Below are 20,024 nucleotides of genomic sequence, written 5' to 3' on the forward strand. Positions count from 1 at the left end.
TCTCACTGCTAGGTGGTTTTGCTTCTTGTGGTACTCTGATGTTTCAGAAGTACATGTGGAAAGGCAAAGAAAGAAGGACCAGTAGTGTGTAGTATGTTCAATGTATTGGGAAATACCAAACAAATAAGCAAAATATGGGCTATTGTGGATTAATGTGGCAATGGGCATAGCTTTTGCCTCCAAATCATACATCATCTTGTGTGATGTACAATGAAATGAACAAGAAGGTATGATTAAGGGGGATCATCATGTCCCAGAATATATTTGTGAGGTCAGAAATATATTCAATTGTATGACATCCTCAACTCTATTTTGTAACCAAGTATCTTCCTCGTATAAATAATTGTTACAAGCTCTGTCAATTGCACGTAAGGAAAACATAAAGAGGATAGGGGAAACAATGTTTATCTTTATTCTCATTATCTGCACTGTGTTCCTTAGCTGTACCTGGACTTAAAGGAACACTATAGTCCCCTAAATTACTGTAGCTAAATAAAGCAGTCTAGTGTATAGATCATTCCCCTGCAATTTCACTGCTCAATTCACTGTCATTTAGGAGTTAAATCACTTTGTTTCTGTTTATGCAGCCCTAGCCACACCTCCCCTGGCTATGATTGACAGAGCCTGCATGAAAAAAAAATGGTTTCACTTTCAAACAGATGTAATTTACCTTAAATAATTGTATCCCAATCTCTAAATTGAACTTTAATCACATACAGGAGGCTCTTGCAGGGTCTAGCAAGCTATTAACATAGCAGGGGATAAGAAAATCTTAATTAAACAGAACTTGCAATAAAGAAAGCCTAAATAGGGCTCTCTTTACAGGAAGTGTTTATGGAAGGCCATGCAAGTCACATGCAGGGAGGTGTGACGAGGGTTCATAAACAAAGGGATTTAACTCCTAAACGGCAGAGGATTGAGCAGTGAGGCTGCAGGGGCATGTTCTATACACCAAAACTTTAAGCTAAAGTTGTTCAGGTGACTATAGTGTCCCTTTAACTGGATTGTGATGGTATAAAACTTTAATACCATTTCAAAGGAAAAAATCTTTAATATAATTTTGAAGGATAACTGTCCATATCATCAGAAAATATTAACGATATGAGTTATCGATGGTTTCCAGTGTTTTAGCAAATGCTGTAATAATGAGACTCCTAGCAGATGAAGCCTGCAGCCGAAGAGCCAAAAAAACATGGCAACAGTTAGGTGGGAGAGCTTTAGGTAAGGCATATATTCCCTTTACCACTCTGCTAAACCCTATTGTCTTACCAAAAAAGTTAAAAACACCCAATAAGTGACATATGCTGATTCAAACATCACCAGCTAAGGAAAATAAGCACCATGTTAGGAGGAGAGAAGCAGTCTGGTCTCACTAATCACCAGACTAGGCAGGGGGTGCACACATGAAGTGCAGTTATGAGGTGTGTCTATGCAAACTATATAAGAACCTTACTTCCTAGAGCCACTTTAACTAAATATACTAGATTTTAACTAAAAGATATACTAAAAGTTAAGGTACCCTCCAATATAATAAACTTGCCTGTGGGTTGTAACTTTTGGGAATTAATTAAGAATCATATGATTGGAGGAGTGTAACAGTACGGCCACTCTCCTGGGCTTAGAGCAGGAGATGGCCAAAATGCAATTATCTATCCAGTTGACTTTTAAGGTGGAAGGGTAATGGACCTTCCACTGTGTCTCCAGTAGAAACGCTGTTTAGGATTTGGAGAATTACAGATACAATTTAGAATGATCGTTTGTTTGAAAGGGAAGTTAAGGACTGACACATTCCAAGAGACAAATTTCACGAAATGTGAGCTCCTAGTTGGCGGTGAAGAGGGTAAAGCATTTGACTGAGTCCTAGAACTTGTGGGTAAAGGACAAATTACAGGCAACATGCCCCCCCACATTTCATCTAATGGGGAACAATGATTTAAGAATGAGAAGGACCAAATGAACATCTAGATATACAAAGGTGGGAAATATGTCTGGCCCTACATCTCCGGGGTAAGCTCGGATAGAGAGCTTTCAGTAAGGAGAGGGAGATTACATTAGGAAAAAGTCAAACTGTTCTAAAATAGTTTAATTACTTACAATAGGGGAAAGCCATGGTATTCCTGGCACCACCAAGATGTGGTGGTTACGGTGCTTCGTGTTCTTTAAAGTCTATACCTACTAGAGGGACACAAACAAATATTTGTGGTGCCAATGTTAACCATTGTTGACCTAGGGGAGTCATTAAAGTGTAATCCCTTAGAAATTTATATAATTCCCAGAAATGTTTCCACTGTTTTTTTTTCATCTGTAGAATACAATCACTCTTCTATTTTGCCTTTGGATTTGTGTGTTCTGAATGAATTACGGCTAAAAGGATAAAGTACCATTGATTTTCTTCACACTTTTCTTTTGGAACATCACATAGCTGCTTTTCATTTGACAAGTTGGCTCAGTTAGCACATTCTGTAAGATGTTTTGCTGCCAAATTCACCAATAAATAATTTTGCAGACGAGTTCAGCTTGGAATCCTTGTCATGTGAAGGATTAAATGAATGCCCTAGTTTTTAATTTTTTTCTTTGTTAAATCGTATTAGGCCTTCCACATAGGAAAATATTGAAATATTGTTTTCCCATGCGGTTTTGCAAGGCCCTGGACACCCTCATGCACAGTGTGAGGACGTCCAGTATTGTTTCACTGAAATCCCTGAAACAGCAGGAAGCATCTCTAGTGACTGTCTGGTAGAGAGCCACTAGAGGCAGTCTTAGTACTGCCTCTAGAACTGCAGTGTTGTACATTGCAGAGTTATAGGGACATGGGCACTGTATCCAGACCACTTCAATGAGATGAAGTGGTCTGGGTGCTTTTAGTGTCCCGTTAAGTTTACCATGTAATAGAAAACATTTGTTGGATTTGTATCCTATTTATCCAGTGCTGATTTGCACTTCATTATTCACATTTGTCTATTTTAAATTGATTCTGTTTTTGATTCAAAATCCTACTCTTTTGGATATTTTACATTTCGGTATTTTTTAATCTTTACATTGCATTCCACTTCTGTTACTTTTTATAAACTACAAACTTGTAAAATTCCATGAAATCTTACCAAGAAAAAAAATAAAAAATATATATATATGTGTGTGTGTGTGTATATATGTATATATGTATGTAGATAGATAGATATATATATATTTTATTTATTTTTTTCAGTTTATGAATAAACAAAACAGGCCTGTAATGCCACAACAGCATGAGAACATTTAAGTGGCATTCAAATGTAAAGCATTAATTTTTATATGGTGTTGCTTTATGCAGTACCCACAAGTCTGATGCAGTACATACAACGGTGCACTAGTAGGAATATTTGCAGGTATACTTGTCTAGGAAGTGAGCCTGTGGCTTGTTTGCAACGCATTGTGCTCGGCAGCTTAGGTACCAGCTTTGTGCGGATTTACTGAAGGGTTGGTGCTCCACTGCGCCAGCTATTGGGAGTAGTGTCGGCTCTGTCATGAGCAATGTGGGTCGTTAAGGCTAGCTTGCTGAGAATCGTCTGGGTTGTGGCTAGGGGGACTAGTAAAGGGTTGGCTGGGCTGTTTACGAAACCAACAACTCGGGATATATGGGCCAGTCGGCTGAGCAATACCGTAAGGGTTCAGGGGTGCCTCTGACTGCAACCGTGGCCGCTACTTAAGAGTAAGTTTAAAATTAACACCCCCATGGGTCGCTGGTGTGCTCTGTTCAAGTGAGGCAGGGCGTGCGTGGGCATCTATTAATCATTTGGGAGTATTTTGTATCTTGTTAAGAATATTTTTATTTTATTACATATGTTTTGATTTCCATGCAATGCTCCATTTTATTTTAAATTTGCATTAACCCTTTAGTAATTGTCATCACAATCCAGTCTGGTCTAGGCTAAAACTTTAGTAATTGTCATCACAATCCAGTTCAGTCTAGGCACAGCCAGGTCACACATTAAGATAAGGAGGAGACATAGAAGCTTTGCTTCATTTCTCCTCTGTACACCTTGTCTCTGTGGACTATTACTACCAGCTGCAAACAAAAGAATTTATACCAGTGATTGACAGAAAACCAAAATCTTGCAGGTATGAATTTCTACATTTGATTTTATTTTTCACGCCTCCCAAACATTTATTTGATAAATATAGGGGCTAAGTAGACAAACATATAGTCTGCCTGTTATATCTTCATTTGTGAGCTTAATAAATAAAATAAAAATGTTAAAAGTTTTCTGTACAATATAAATCGTAAATGGCTTTTTTGTGGATGTGCGTTAGTGAGAACAACTCCCTGTGCTTGGTAATCTTTCTGTAAAAAGCACAGTACAATCATGTGAAAATATATAAAACCTTTTTCAGCCTGGGTCACCTTTGTGGTGTAATACCGGTCTGTATTAACATGCTCCACAGAGGTAAACGTACTTAAAGATTCTAATTATGGTTTCAGAGCAAGGTTATCTCACTTTGGCATACAACACAATCGAGAAGCTAACAAAGTTGACCGAAATTGTCTGCCACTGCTATTTTAATCATTTCACTGTGAGATTAATATTAGATTTATGTGTAGGAGGAACGTTTTGCCTTACAGCAATTAAACCATGTCAGCATAGATCTTTCAAATCATCAAGTATTCTGGAATAATTGCAAAGACGTGTACACATCAAGTTAAATGTTCAAATCGTGCATGTAGCGGAGCAGAATTGTACAGTATATATTTATTGTGCATTTCTTGTCTAGCAATCTTACTATTGTATATACCGTAGATATAGACAATATAGATCATTCCTAACCCAAATGCTTCCCCACCTTCTGTAGGGCAACTGTTGCCAAACCTGTTGTACAACTTAAAAGAACACTTTAGCTTTAGGAATACAAATCTGCATTCCTAATGCTTTAGTATTTTTGTCTCTGGTTTTTGTTCATCCTGCCCCCCACCCCCACCTGTTTTTGTCATAAATGTAGTAGAAGACTGTGCAAAACAAAATTTCTTAATAAAAAAGGTACTCACATTTTGTAGAGCAGAAAGACCGCTCAATAGTATTGGCGTAGGTGGTACAATCCCCACCAAGGATCAGATGTTCGAATTCCAAGGAAGTGTGCTTCACAAAAATATGCCAGGAACAAAATAAAAAGTAAAAAACAAAACAAAAAAACTCTACAATGTCCAATATTGAAGTGAACCACAATATTATAACAAAGATAAAAACCGTTAAATTAATCTGCAATGCATTTAATTTATAATAAAGGCTTTTTGAAGTGTTATAGGAAGACGCCTGGCTTAGATAATTATGTAGGGGAAGCACTAATTGAAATTGACAGTCAAATTATGTCATGGTCACTTGACCATGTGTGGAATACACATGCATACCTTATAATAAAAATTAATAAAAAAAAGTACAAGATAATACTTATCAGAAACAAGCTATCTACAAAGCTTTTATTAGACTGGCTTGGTAGAGTAGAGATGAGTAAATGCAATTAGAATAAAGGCTAAAGGTCACGAGACACGGATCAAGGAGGCTTGTCACGGGACTGCTCATGGTAAATGAGGGCTGATGTGTAACAACCCAAATGCAGCATTTCTGGGTTTAGGGTGCCTTTAGGTACATGTATAGCAGTGCAAAAAAGTCAAGTGGGTGAATAAAACATGGGAATACACCATAATGATTATTTAAGGCACATAGTAATAAAGGCAAATTTTATTTTGTTACTGCTAGTATTACCCACTGTTTGTCTGGTGCAATCTGGTTTTGTTTGTTTGCAAGCAGACATGAACAGGGGACATGATCAAACAGTTGCTTGGTTTGCAAAACATGCTGAAGATGTAAGCCCAGCTCCCCAGTGACAGACGTCACAACAGGAAGCTATTCTTCACCTCTACCTGTCCAAATATTTGTTCAGTGGCAAATGCAATTGCTGCCTAGTACACAGGTGAATGTCCTATAAATGTCTATTGGGAAAAGGTTTATGGCATTTTCTCAGCGCCATTAAGTATATTGGTAGCATGCTGATTTAGCATAGAAACATAGAATGTGACAGCAGATAAGAACCATTTGGCCCATCTAGTCTGCCAATTTTCTAAAGACTTTCATTAGTCCCTAGCCTTATCTTATAGCTAGGATAACCTTATGCCTATCACACGCATGCTTAAACTCCTTCACTGCTTTAAGAATGCTTCCTAATATGAGAACGTAAAGGCAAATACTATTAAGGCTGGATATTTGTAGCAAACTATGGAACTTCAAAGGTGAATATTTTGTTTTAAACATATTTATTTATCTATAAAATATGTTTAAAAATTGGTCATCTCCGGTCACGAGTGTCCCTTCTAATGGGTTAATGAGACATTATAGATTTGGGATCTAACTGTTTTGGCTGTCTGATTGACAGCCCTGGTGGGGTGTCTTATAGTTGGAGCGATTTACAAAGATAGAAGACATGAGTGTGCTCAAAGTGCACTAATCACCCTGCAGTTTGCAATGATGCCAAATGCCTATGGTGCTTAGACTAGTTCACAAACTTTTTCTCGTTACTCAGTACGAGAGAATTAAACCATGTTCCGGTATTAATTACAACATGCTTTTTTATTTTCATCTATGGAAAATTAGATGTTTTTGACTGGCTCTAGGAAAAAGTTAAATGCATCATTTTCTTCTCTGAGAATCACTCTAAATGAGGTTAAATCAGTTGCTCTGGTTTTTTTTTTCTCTCCAAGTAAATTAAATAACAGCGAAATATCACCATCTGCTTGATAGGGTAAAGGCGGTGAAGGAACTGAGTACTATGGAATTTTTCCATCATGTGTAATCCTCAAACAATTTTTTTTTTCTTTTCCATCCCTTATAACAGTAAACAGAACTAACATATAAAACAAGCTATAAAATCATTTGGCTATAGTAGACTTTTTCCAACCTTGGGTTCCCTAACAATTATATTGTAATAGTCACAAGTTGTTCAGGGCTTCCCACGATTATCAATTCATTCTCTCACTGAAGGGTCTCTCCGATTCTCTTCCTTCCTGTTCCCATATCTTTTTACTTATCTTATCATCCACACCCCTTTAAATTTCAGTTTTAGCCACGTTCACCAAACTGAAAACTGTTGATGCTGTGGTCTTTATACTATTGCTGTATTTTACAGTTAATCTCATCAATAGGTCTACCTTATGTTTCTTTATAAAATGATTACCTTCATATAATTTACTGATTGATTTTGTCTGACAACTATGTCAATGTCGATCATGCATTTGAACATGTAATGCCAACTGTTTTCTTTTTTTCTATAAATGTACTACTTACGATACAATAAATGTCTCTCTAAAAAAACAAAAAAACAATCCTGCTGCATTGCTAAAATATGATCTCTCTTTTTCTGATTATGATAAACCAATGACATTGACTTTTTTTACTTTAAGCTATTCGTGATGGCATTTTATAAGGATAATACATTCTCCATCTATAGCTAATCGGCGAAGTATGCACACATTGCATGGTATGTGATCGCAGAACTCATTGTGCATAGCCGTGCACAGTTATTATTCACTAAAATGTAAATTCTCCATCCCACATTTTAGGCAAAAATAGCAGAAATAAGAACATGGCTGACTTGGTTATTTTATCCAGTTCCGTTATGTTTTCCTATAGGTTGTCCTAAAATGTTACATTCATTCACACTTTTTTGAAAAACTCCATCAGTGTGATACATTATAGGTCCACTTGAGACAAACTGGTGTTGTACATATAAAGAAATATAAGCCTATAGTTTAGTGAGATCACTCAGATTATTTTCTTAAAAGAGAATGGAATACACAATAACTGTGTATTACGTTCTCCAGCATCTTGAAGCAAACCTTTGTCATTGGTTTATCATTGGCTTGTGTGTGTCAAAGCATGACCTCTTCCCTCGTTAAGTCCATTGTTGGTTGTCTTTATAATTTTTGTGTCTTGAGGTCTAGGTCTATGGTGTGTTTAGTAATGTTTTTCTCCTTTCTCTTCTCATTTTTATTTTTGTTTAATTTTGGGTCTTTTCTATCTTCAACTCTTTCCTTTTCTGATGGGATGAAACTGTTGGCCTTTGGGATTGGTAGAACCTATTGTGAAGAATGGCAGGCCACCAACGTCTCACAGTATGCACTCCTTCCTCCACCAATACACAGGATCTTTCAAGAAGCCACCACTGAGAAGACCGCACAGTGTTATAGGTGGGAGCCTCGGTTCTTTCATGGCAATGCCAAGGAACGGGAGCAGATTAGGTAATGATTCCTGTTTGGCTAAAAGCGCATGTAACCCTATAACACTGCTTGCTATCTGTTTGTCCCCATAACCTTACTAATATTGTATTGTCAGTCATTGTCACTAACTCCTACATTCAAGAGACCGTTACAATAAAGTAAAATGACTCACACTGTGTATATGTTCAGGCATGTTAAAATTGTTCAGTGCCGTTGATGTTCAACCACACGGCTGAATGAATGCCGATCTTGGTAATGATTCATTCATTAACTGTGTATGTATATAGCTATCATGTAAACATTTCTGTTGGCCTTGGTTTACGCTCCCGATTTAGTATCATTATGTTATTTTCTCACCATACACACTGGCATTAATCTTCAACTTAAGCACACACAAAACAAAAAAGATGTATCCTTGGCAAACTGTTCATTTTACAAATCATAAAAATACAATCTGACGTTGTTGTCCCTTGCAATTCAGGCATATTAAACCCTTATCAGCCAACATTGCATATTTTATTGTTCTTATCAACATAGAATTGCATTTTTGAAAAAACTGTTTAAGAAACATTTCTTATGCATATCGTTCATGCCACGTACTCTGCGAACATTAACCTGAACCCTTTCTTGTAGTTCTTGGAAGATGTGATGCAGATTATTATGAGTTTCTGTGCTTGAAAGGATTCTTTTCTAAAGAACACTCCTTTTTTGACATTATTTTGCAACTCAACCTCAGATGTAAATTTTTGCTCAAAAATAAAACAAAAGAAAATGCATTCTAGATATGATCTGTAAACACAAATGCACACTAGTAGTTTAATAATACTCCAATGAAGTACATTTTTATTGTGATACTTTAAACACCCTCGTGCTGCTAATTAACATGTGATTTATTTACATTTTAAATACTGATTGTGTCTCTTTGACATCACTGTAGAAGTTAGACCGCAGTGTTGGGTCAGCAACAATACCAGTTATAGCAGGCAATGTGTATCTTTGTAAGGATGATAGGGTGAAATAACCTATTAAATAGATTGTATCTATGTAATAATTATACATAGACACTGCTTTTTTTGAAACCTAAAAGAAAAAATAAATAGAAATGGACCTATTAAAATGGCATTACAATACCGTATGGTAATTTATTTATAGAATTTACAAAATTGATTCCCAGTGGATACAGTAAGTTTTATTTATGCAATTATTTCTCAGCCTTTACCTTTATGCTGTTGATATATAAATACAGCCACGCAGTGGAACCACAAACATCCACTAGCATATGCTGTGGTGGCATTCGAAAATGCAGTTTATCCTTCTGTGTGACCATCTTTTAGCAATGTCACTAAACAATGTACAACTTGCAATTTTTTTTTTAATTCTTTATTTTTGTAGTGCATATGATATAACAACATTCATGGGGTACCCCAATGGAATTCCTCATGCTTTTTATACATTTATAACAGTAAGGGGTATGTTCTTGCGTGAACAATTAGATGTTTAATATACAGTTTTATAAGCTTACTCTCGATGTATAGTCTATTAAATATAATGCAATGACAAACATTCATAGACCAGATAAATGGGTATAACACGGATATGACTGCTTAGGTATGAACCATACGTTAAGTTACATGCTAGCTAAGTCACTGCTGTGGTTGCTTATTTAGTTGCTGTTCGGTGACATGTTATTTGTTAAACTTGAAATATTAGTTGTCCGGTGGCATTCTGAGGAGACAGGATAGTTTTGTAGATCCCTGGGGTAGAGCTAACTGCTCTAAGGATATTTAGCTAAGCAGTTGCTGTGATTTTGCGCTACAGGGGATCCCTCAGAGTCTGCCTCTGGGTTAACGTTTCACAAAATAAGTAAAGTAACGCTTAATAAAAATGCAAACGAAAATGTAAACAACATGTGTAACAATACCAAGGAAGAAACATTACAGTCTCGTAGCTGGTCTGCTGTGGTGTGTTACTCAGGGTTTACCCCTCGCGGATCAGTCTCAGGGCCAGACTCCGCCTATGCCAGCAGAAGATACAATGCAGTCTCTGAGTGCAGGGGCCCACTGCCTGTTATCTTGCCACGATATGCTCCAGTAGGTTTGGGCTCGTAGCTTGTGTGTCTCGCTGTTCAGCCCTTTAGGTCGTGGTTGTGGTCCTGCTTGAGTGCGCTTGGGTGATTTCTTAGGCGCCATTGTGAGCCTCAGCACTGATCTTCTCCTTCTCCGCTGCCGTTATGGGAATCGCGCAGCCAGGGATGTGTGCTTAGGTGGAGAGCGTTTGGGTAAGTAGGCTTCTTTATGTGGCAGAGAGGGCTGTCTCTGTGTGCTTTGTCTGCAATAGGGATCCCATGTGGGCAGTGCTGTACCTCGCTTGAGGGACCTGCTCCCCACTGCATCTTGAGGGTAAGTGGGTTTTTGCCGGGTGTCAGTAGCCTGTGTTGTGATGTGCATTCTGGCCTGCTGCACCTCTGACCCTTCTTTCCGCTTCGGGCCTGCCTCTGTTTTGGAGCCGCGGTCTTGCATTGCGTCTGGAGGGGTAGGCGTCTTGTCTGGATGTTACAGTGACTGCAGTTGTTTGCGGTGGCGGGCATCGAGCCGTCTTGGGCCTGGATGCCACCTTGCTTGCTGCAGTCTCTGAGTGAAGGCTTTCTTTCCCTCTGGCTTTGATTCTCCTGGCATCCGCCATTTTGATTGATGCGCCTGGGCCGCATTGCAGGTTGGTAGTGTCGCTAGGCCTGGGTTTTGTCTCAGCGTTCTTAACTCCACACCCCCGGGTGTGGACCGGGATCACCCCCACCGGTCCAGAGGGAGGGGGGGGGGGGGGGGAATTCGGTCCGCTCAGGTTCGGGCCTCTGGCAGGGTTCCGGTTGGAAGGATAGTGGAGCAGCCCGAGGTAACTTCGGGTTTCGGGGGAGCATTAGGCGGTGTAGTCGGTTTTTAGGTATTAGTCATGAGAAGCAAGCCCCGTGGCGGGAGATAGGGTGCCTCTCCCAGGCACCAGGCCACAGTGCATGCTAGGCCTCTTCGAAAAACGGCTCAGATTTCCAGTGTTGGCACAGTTCCGGAGTCGCTGCATTCCCACTCGGTAACAATCAGTCCTTCGTGCTTAGGATGCTGCAACCAGTGTGGATTTGTGTAGTTTTGGTGGGTTTTGTGCTGGATCGTGTTGGAGCTAAGAGACAACACACCAGGCCCCGCCCTACTTAGTGCTAAGTTTAGTCTTGATAATGCAGTGTGCTTGTAACCATCAGGTGCAATATGCTTGGATTATAGTCTACTGTTGCTCAGATTGACAGCAGTTATGTATCCAAAGAGCAGATATCCCTGCTTGTATCATTTTAAACTCTATAATTTTAGAATATCTGCTGAAAACAAAAATATACATACAGTTGGATGTAATTACCATTTGTGAAATGCGTTTCCTTTCCTGGCAGTCTTACGTGACCAGCTCTAGCTATATTAAAATAATTGGGTTTCATTTAGATGTTAGACCTTCAGAGTTAAACCTAAGGGGAAAACAATCTTAATAGATCTCATGGAGAGGTCATGGCTACATATCGCAATAACTTTATTGAGGACATTTGATGTTAGTAGAGACACGTGCAAATGTAGTAGCTTAAAGGGACACTATAGTCACCAGAACAACTCCAGCTTATTACATTTGTTCTGGTGAGTAGAATAATTACACTCAGGCTTTTTGCTGTAAACACTCTTTTCAGAGAAAATGCAGTGTTTACATTACAGCCTAGTGAAAACTTCACTGACCACTCCTCAGATGGCTGTTAGAGATCCTTACTGGGTCATGGCTACCTAAAATGCATCCAAACATTCAGTATATCCTCCCTCTGGATGCAGACATTGAACTTTCCTCATAGAGATTCATTGATTCAATTCATCTCTATGAGGAGATGCTGATTGGCCAGGGCTGTGTTTGAATCATGCTGGCTCTGCCTCTGATCTGCCTCCTTGTCCGTCTCAGCCAATCCTATGGGGAAGCATTGTGATTGGATCAGGCTACCACTTCTGATGATGTCAGCAGACAGCTTGTTTTTCTGAGGCAAGCAGCATGCAGATTTACAGCTTCAGGCTTGAATACAGTAAGATTTTGCTATATGTATGGAGGCATGAGGGGCCCAGGGTGGCTAGATTGTGGTTTTAACACTATAGGGTCAGGAATACATGTTTGTGTTCCTGACCCTATAGTGCTCCTTTAACAACTTCATCGGCATATGCATGACCAGCCCAGACTTTTATTGCAGTATACCCATTAGCCCTAGCCCTAAGCTCTATAAAGATGTTTAATGATGAATTGGCTCATTTGGCAATATTACATGGTTGATAATGTAGACATTTGTAATGTGAGCATCTGTGTCTCCTTCATGGTCAAGGGAAATGGGTGCTGGGTGCAAAGTTGTTTTCCTGGCACTCCCTATAGTGCCCCCCCCCCCCACTGTCAAGGCCTCCCACCTACCCCCGCATAGCGTGAGGGCATCCAAAAGTCGCCTAACGACCCGGAAGTCCCTCTAGTGGCTGTATGGTAGACAACCAATAGTGGGGGAGTTAACCCACCAAGGTAATCATTGCATTTTTTTGAAAACTGCAATAATTACCTTGGCAGGGTTAAGGGACCTGGGACACAATTGTTTGTTTCATTTAAAGGGACACTTTAGTCACCAGAACAACTACAGCTTAATGACTCTTGACAAAGGCGTTCTAAATACGCCGAAACGCGCGTCGAGCTGCCTATAGCCGACGCTATGATCTTTCACTGATTCTACTCAGTTTATTATTTTTTATTTTTATACTTGGGTTGTCTTGACGCTATCCATGCGATTTTGTTAGGCTGCCTTGAAGCAGCAGTTAGTAGTGGCTTTATTTAGACAGTAAGTTTAGGGTTGACCAGGTCCTGGCTTTCTTTGACGCATTGCTATCTTTTTTCACTCCAATTTTGGTTCTATTTTACTAATTGCAAGGGATATAGCTCCCTCATTACTTACTATTTCGTACTGGGGTGTCTGTTATACCACAGGATAGCCTCTATTTTGTCTGTTTAGGCGTATCAGGACTTATCAGGACCTAGTGTTTCCTACCTACCCCTAACCTTGTGATTTACTGTCTTATTTATTTATGGTACCATCACCACTGCCATACTTTCATTATTCTTTCCATTCAGTTCTCTTTCTGAGACCTTATTTTAGGTTACCTTTTTATTTATACAATATATTACTTCTCTAAGGGATGCCATTTAGTGACTATCTAATTGTATATTATATACTCCACTATTTTACGTGCTCCCACTATATATATTAAATTTCAGGTAATCTTTAGGCTCTGCCCAAGCTTTTTATTAGGTGCTAGTTTTCACCTGTTCTACACAATATTCTGGTGTTATTCATTATTTTCTAATAAAGGTTTATTTACCCTAATTTATGTGACGCTTTACTTAGGAGGTATTGCCCAGTGGATTTGAGTTCCCACCTGCTATATGCTAGTGTATTATTCCACTTTCTTTCCTTCTGATTACAGCTTAATGTAGTTGTTCTGGTGAGAATAATAGCTCCCTTCAGGCATTTTCATGTAGACACTGCCTTTTCAGAGAAAAGGCAGTGTTTACATTGCCCCTAGGGACACCTCCAAGTGGCCACTCCTCAGATGGCCACTGGAGGGGCTTCCTGGCTCAGGGCTGCACATTCTTTCCTTCAATGCATCTCTATGAGGAGGTCCTGATTGGCCAAAACGGCATTTGGCCCTGCCCCCGTGCCGATTTTAGCCAATCCAATGCTTTCCCATAGGGATTGGCTAAAATCGGTAGGGAAATCATTGGATTGGCTAAAATCGGCCATTTTAATGATGTCACAAAGGGGGCGGAGCCATCACCGACGGACCCGTGTGGCGCTGGAAATAAGGTGAGTTTTAAACTTTTGTAGGGAGGCTAAGGGGGGGACAAGCCACCTAAATTGTGGGTTTAGCACTATAAGGTCAGGAATACATGTTTGTGTTCCTGACCCTATAGTGATCCTTTAATTAATTAGCAGTTCTTCTATTTGAGTGTAGTTTACAGAATGTTGTAGGCTCTGTAGAATTAAGATTTACCACCCCACGCCTGCTTGATCATACATTCAGGTAAACTTCACCTGCTGTGTATTGGTGCTTTACGAACGGATGGTCTCTTGTCATGCCTGCAACTCAGCTTGCTTCTACTGTAACTGTACTTGAAGCTTTATGCTTAGTTTAAAAATGAATGCCAAGCTGCTGCATTTCTCTGCTCCGCAAATCTATACACTGCCGGATGGTTCTGCAAACTCAGTCATTCCCATTCCGGTCTACGAACCTTTCAGCAGTGAATGCAAAAACTGCAGTCTGTACATTGAGTAGTGTGTATGTTTCAGATTGCGTTGTTGTTTTTCAGCTGCATTTTAAGGCTCTAGTCTTCTTTATCTTAAATTTCTCTTACAGTGTTCTTCATTTGAGCAGTATCTATATCCTACATTACTCTCCTTCTGGGCACCACTCGAAACATCTCCTGATACAGCATAGATTCTCTCATAATATTGTAAAGTATCATGGCTTTTATAAATGTCCTTCTCATTCCTAGCGTAATTCACTACTGAACCCTAAAAAGGTAAATAATTAAACTGCATTGAAAGGTATTGGTCAACTCCTTTAGTGAGAGGCTTGCTTACCAATAATTTATTTTATTTTATTCGAAGTTGTTTTGAAGATATAAACGCAATTTAAATGGACACGCTAGACCCCTAAGCACTTTAGCTTGCTGAAAAGTTTTATGTTTAACCCCTTAAGGACACATGACATGTGAGACACGTCATGATTTTGTTTTATTCCAGAAGTTTGGTCCTTAAGGGGTTAAAGACTGTCATTTTGACAGCCACAGAATGTCTGGGTGAGTTTAGAAGGGGAGAGCTTGCATAGGCAGCAGACAAGAGAACTGCAGTTTTGCAAGCTGTTTTTAGATATACTCCCAATCAAAAATGCATAATGAAATGCATGCAAGTTTTCAATTGGGGTTTATCCACTAAGCAGTCATTTCAATTTATTTAGATTTTTGGCATTGAAGTCTCCCTTTAATTATGTGCTTAAAGGGATACTACAGTGCCAGGAATACAAAGCCTGCCAATATAGCTCCCTCTGCCATTCTCTCCCTCGCATCGGTGAATAAAGGGTTTTAAAAAAAATAATATATTATTTACTTACCTGATCCCAGTGCCGATGTCCCTCAGCGCTGGGTCACGACTCCGCCTCCTCCCATGTCGCACAACGAGGGGTGCTGCGCTAGCATTAGGACCTCCCCATAATAAAGTACTGAACAAATGCTTTCCTATGGGGAAATAGCTGACGCTGGATGTCCTCATGCAGAGTAAGCTTTTTTTAGTCCGGTAACATTCAGGAAGTGTCTCTAGTGGCTCTCTGGTAGACCTCCACTAGAGGCTGTCTAAAACTGCAATGTAAACATTGCAGTTGCTCACAAACTGCAATGTTTTACTTTGCAGCACTGAGTGCATTAGGGACACTGGACCAAGACCGCGGTGCTTGAGCTGAAGTGGTCTGGGTGCCTTTAGTGTCCCTTTTAGGACGATCATAAGCAACACAATAATTATCACAATTTGAGCTGCTTTACAGGGTTCTCTGGGTAGAATACAAGAGTATTCTTGGTATACTCATTATTTGTGTCTCACAGCAGTATCTCTTCTCCCCCTTTCCCCTTTTCTTTAATTTTTCTTTATTTTTTATTGTTTTATGTTCTGTGCAAGGTATCTTCGTGCTTTCTCTCACTGTAAAGTTCAAGTCAATTCTTACTTTCTATAAACTTTTGCTGACTGAAAATAAACTGTTAAAAAAAATATAAGAAAATGTTTGTTTTGAATAGCGAGTTTTAAAACTGACTTTTTCCAAGATTTGTTAAACTCTAATTCCATAATACATTCTCCCCTGTTTGAGGCCATTGTATTGATTAATCCATATTAAGGGCATCTTTTCGGGAACATAAAACAACTTGAAACTTTGTTAATCAACTTTAATTTAACTTTGTTAATCAACGTCAATGTCAATTTAATCCTTTATTTAGTTGTTGGTAATTACGTTTTTGAAGTACGTACTCAACAGCGTTTTGTTTTCCTAATCTAATTGGAGCTGCAGGTTTCTGTTAATAAAAGCCATAAACCTGAAGTGTGCCACTTCTAGAGGAATAACATTCAGTTCATGAAAAGAGTGTTTGTTTAAAAGACAGAGCTTCATTAGCAGACCGTTTGAACGTTTCTTTTATTTACATGTTTCCATGTTTGTGTAATTTCCGCAGTGTCTTAAGCCACATATTAAACGCAAAATTAATAATACAAGCAACATTGACTTGAGTAATGTCCAGTAAAGTTAATTTTTTTGTGCTCGTGAAAATAAAGCAAGAAAAGCTATTTTCCACTGTTCAATTGAAACTGTCATGTAAGACATATTCTGTGCATCGCAACCACTTTGCATCAGTGCAGTGGTTATGGTCACTGGAGCCCCTGTTGGCTTCTTATTTTCAAGCTTTAAACCATTTTGGCAGATTCCGTTCTGGCTTCCTCTGTGGAACTGCATGGCATATGTAGAAGCCTTTGCTTGAATGACAGAGATGGACGACCGCTCATTACTGGCTACCCAAAATGTACATATTTTGACGCATAACTGCGAGAGTCAGCTCTATCACCCATTGGTTTGCGCCCCTAGACACACCCTGATAAAGCACCAAACTGAAGGTGTCTAATGACAGTTTGCATTAGCTTATTATGTTTTTAAATAAATCCTCTGTATGCTACCTTGTTATCACTTAAGCTTAAATGTGTATTTTATATGTTTTTTGTTAAAGGAAAACTCTCACATCAAAACTATTTTGGTAAATGGAATGATCCTTGCATCAGGTTTTTAAAGCAAATAGATTTAAAAAAATAAATAAATAGAAAACCTCATCCCCACTTTTAGTATATGGCAGAATCCCTCAGCCATATACATGAACATTGGGTGAGACTCTATAGTCTTCTCTGCTTGTGTGCGTGGAGTGAAGCAGGGAAGACCACAAACACTGTCTAACCCAAGGTACATGTGGATGGCTGAGAGATTCTATCATATACTAATGGCAGTATGACAGGCAAAATGCTTTTTCTCCTTTCCCTTAAGGTACTACCTATATAATGTTGGACTGGCAGGTAGAGACAGCCCTCATGTTTCCTGTATGGCTTGAGCTACATGGTGCAACTTTGGCTTGGGATACCAAATGTATCACCATTACCTTGGACTGCTTCTGACTCAGGCCATAGGGCCCCTCAGACTGCAGGGCCTGAGCTGATTTTAACAACTACAGCATTTTTTTTTTCTATTTCTACTTTTCATTTTGGAGAGCTTACCATCTCCATTCTTGTTACATACACTTTGATGTTAAACAGACCTGCACTTTGGAACTAGCATGTTTGTAACTGATGATGTTTGTGTAAAGCATTCACTGGCATCATCTGGTACCCATCATTGGATATGTCTCCATGAGCTTAGAAAGGGCAGTGTGTTAAAATGTTTTGGAAAATGAGTGCCTCACCCTGTAATGTGTTTACTGAGAAGCATGCAGACAAAGTTGACCTAGTGTTTAGCGAGAACCTTCTTCTCCTTTAACGTACAGTAGAATAATTTTAATTAGATGCTACTAATTGCAAATGAATTATTTCATAGTATTTTCACCAGAAGAATTAAATTCAGCTCCTTCACTTTACAAAATCCATCCATTTGTTCATGGTCGACCAGCTGAAAGGCAGAACTTGTTCCTGTCTTCCCACGTTCAATCCTCCCTCGTATTGAAAGTGGCCACATCATTTGCTACTTAACTTACCTTATCAAAGTCAGCTCATGTTTCCCTCCTTACCCTTATTGAAATTGGCATCACGTTTCCTCATATATCTTACTAAAAGCAGCCTATCAGTCCATCATCCCTTTACTGAAAATCAGCCTACATTTTCTAATGTACTTTACTCAAGAGAGCTCCACATTCTTTGTTTCCCTTACTAAAGCCTGATCCACATTCCATCTTTCCCTTCCTCAAGCCAGATCCGCATTCAATCTTTCCCTTCCTCAAGCCAGATCCGCATTCCATCTTTCCTTTACTGAAGCCAGATCCGTATTCCATCTTTCCTTTACTGAAGCCAGATCCGCGTTCCATCTTTCCCTTACTGAAGCCAGATTCGCATTCCATCTTTCCCTTACTGAAGCCAGATCCGCATTCAATCTTTCCCTTCCTCAAGCTAGATCCGCATTCCATCTTTCCCTTACTGAAGCCAGATCCGCCTTCCATCTTTCCCTTGCTGAAGCCAGATCCGCCTTACATCTTTCCCTTACTGAAGCCAGATCCGCCTCCCATCTTTCCCTTACTGAAGCCAGATCCGCCTCCCATCTTTCCCTTACTGAAGCCAGATCCGCATCCAATCTTTCCCTTCCTCAAGCCAGATCCGCATTCCATCTTTCAGTTCCTCAAGCCAGATCCGCATTCCATCTTTCAGTTCCTCAAGCCAGATCCGCATTCCATCTTTCCCTTCCTCAAGCCAGATCCGCATTCCATCTTTCCCTTACTGAAGCCAGATCCGCATTCCATCTTTCCCTTACTGAAGCCAGATCCGCATTCCATCTTTCCCTTACTGAAGCCAGATCCGCATTCCATCTTTCCCTTACTGAAGCCAGATCCGCATTCCATCTTTCCCTTACTGAAGCCAGATCCGCATTCCATCTTTCCCTTACTGAAGCCAGATCCGCATTCCATCTTTCCCTTACTGAAGCCAGATCCGCATTCCATCTTTCCCTTACTGAAGCCAGATCCGCATTCCAGCTTTCCCTTACTGAAGCCAGATCCGCATGCCATCTTTCCCTTGCTCAAACCAGATCCGCATTCCATCTTTCCCTTGCTCAAACCAACCCATCAAGTGATCATTTCCTTACTCAAGCCAGCCCATCATTACATCCAACTCATACTCAATCCAGCTCCACATTCCATCTTTTCCTTACTAAAGGCAGATTCGCATACCATATTTCCCTTGCTCAAGCCAGATCCGTATTCCATCTTTCCCTTACTCAAGCCAGCTCCACATTCTGTCTTTCCCCTACTTAAGTCAGACCCACAATCCATCCTTCTCTTACTCAAGCCATCCCATCACCAATCACCCCTTACTCAAACCAGATCCACTTCTTTCCCTTACTCTTGCTAGCCCATCTTTCCACTCACCCCTTACTGGCGCCCGGTCCACATTCCGTAATATACTTTAATGAAGCCAGCCCCAAATTCCCTCTTCCCTTCCACCTTACTAATCATTTTATAGCACCAGCATTTTGCACAGCAATATGCCGAAAATGGAAATGAAAAATCAGGTAACTCACAAACAAAATAATGTTGACATAACGAAGAGCAGGGCCCTGCTCAAACAAGGATATTGAATTGGATTCCCAGGTGTTTCCCCCAGTGATCTGTCAAGCTCTTATACAGGTGTCACGTTGAAAAGATGAATATAGGACAATACAAATTATGAATTTGACATTCTCCAGGATATGTGTTTTATCCCACAATTGTTTATTTGAATTTTATTTTTTCATCTTTTGGTCATGTGCATCTCTCATAGTCTGTCATGTATGGCAATTCCTTGGCGTGACAAGCAGGCATATTTTAAAATCTTTAATCAAGAATAATAATATATATATTTTTTTAAACAGAACAGCAGGTGCTGAATTACAAGCACCCAACAAACCTGGGTTTATTCTGCTGCAGT

General features: G+C 39.6%; 1 protein-coding gene across 3 annotated transcripts in view; it reads left to right on the plus strand.

Moving 5' to 3' along the window:
- The window catches only part of CDK17 (cyclin dependent kinase 17), a 182,584-nt gene that overhangs the window by 102,973 nt on the left and 59,587 nt on the right, over positions 1-20,024 (plus strand). For 2 of the 3 annotated variants that reach the window (XM_063447168.1, XM_063447169.1), the window contains exon 4: positions 8,099-8,263. In XM_063447168.1, the coding sequence (XP_063303238.1) occupies positions 8,099-8,263 (165 nt within the window). The remainder of the gene's footprint in view (positions 1-8,098; positions 8,264-20,024) is intronic. The other variant, XM_063447170.1, reaches the window with a different exon arrangement.

The sequence above is a fragment of the Pelobates fuscus genome, chromosome 3 (genome assembly GCF_036172605.1).
Source record: "Pelobates fuscus isolate aPelFus1 chromosome 3, aPelFus1.pri, whole genome shotgun sequence".
NCBI classification, from domain to species: Eukaryota; Metazoa; Chordata; class Amphibia; order Anura; family Pelobatidae; genus Pelobates; species Pelobates fuscus.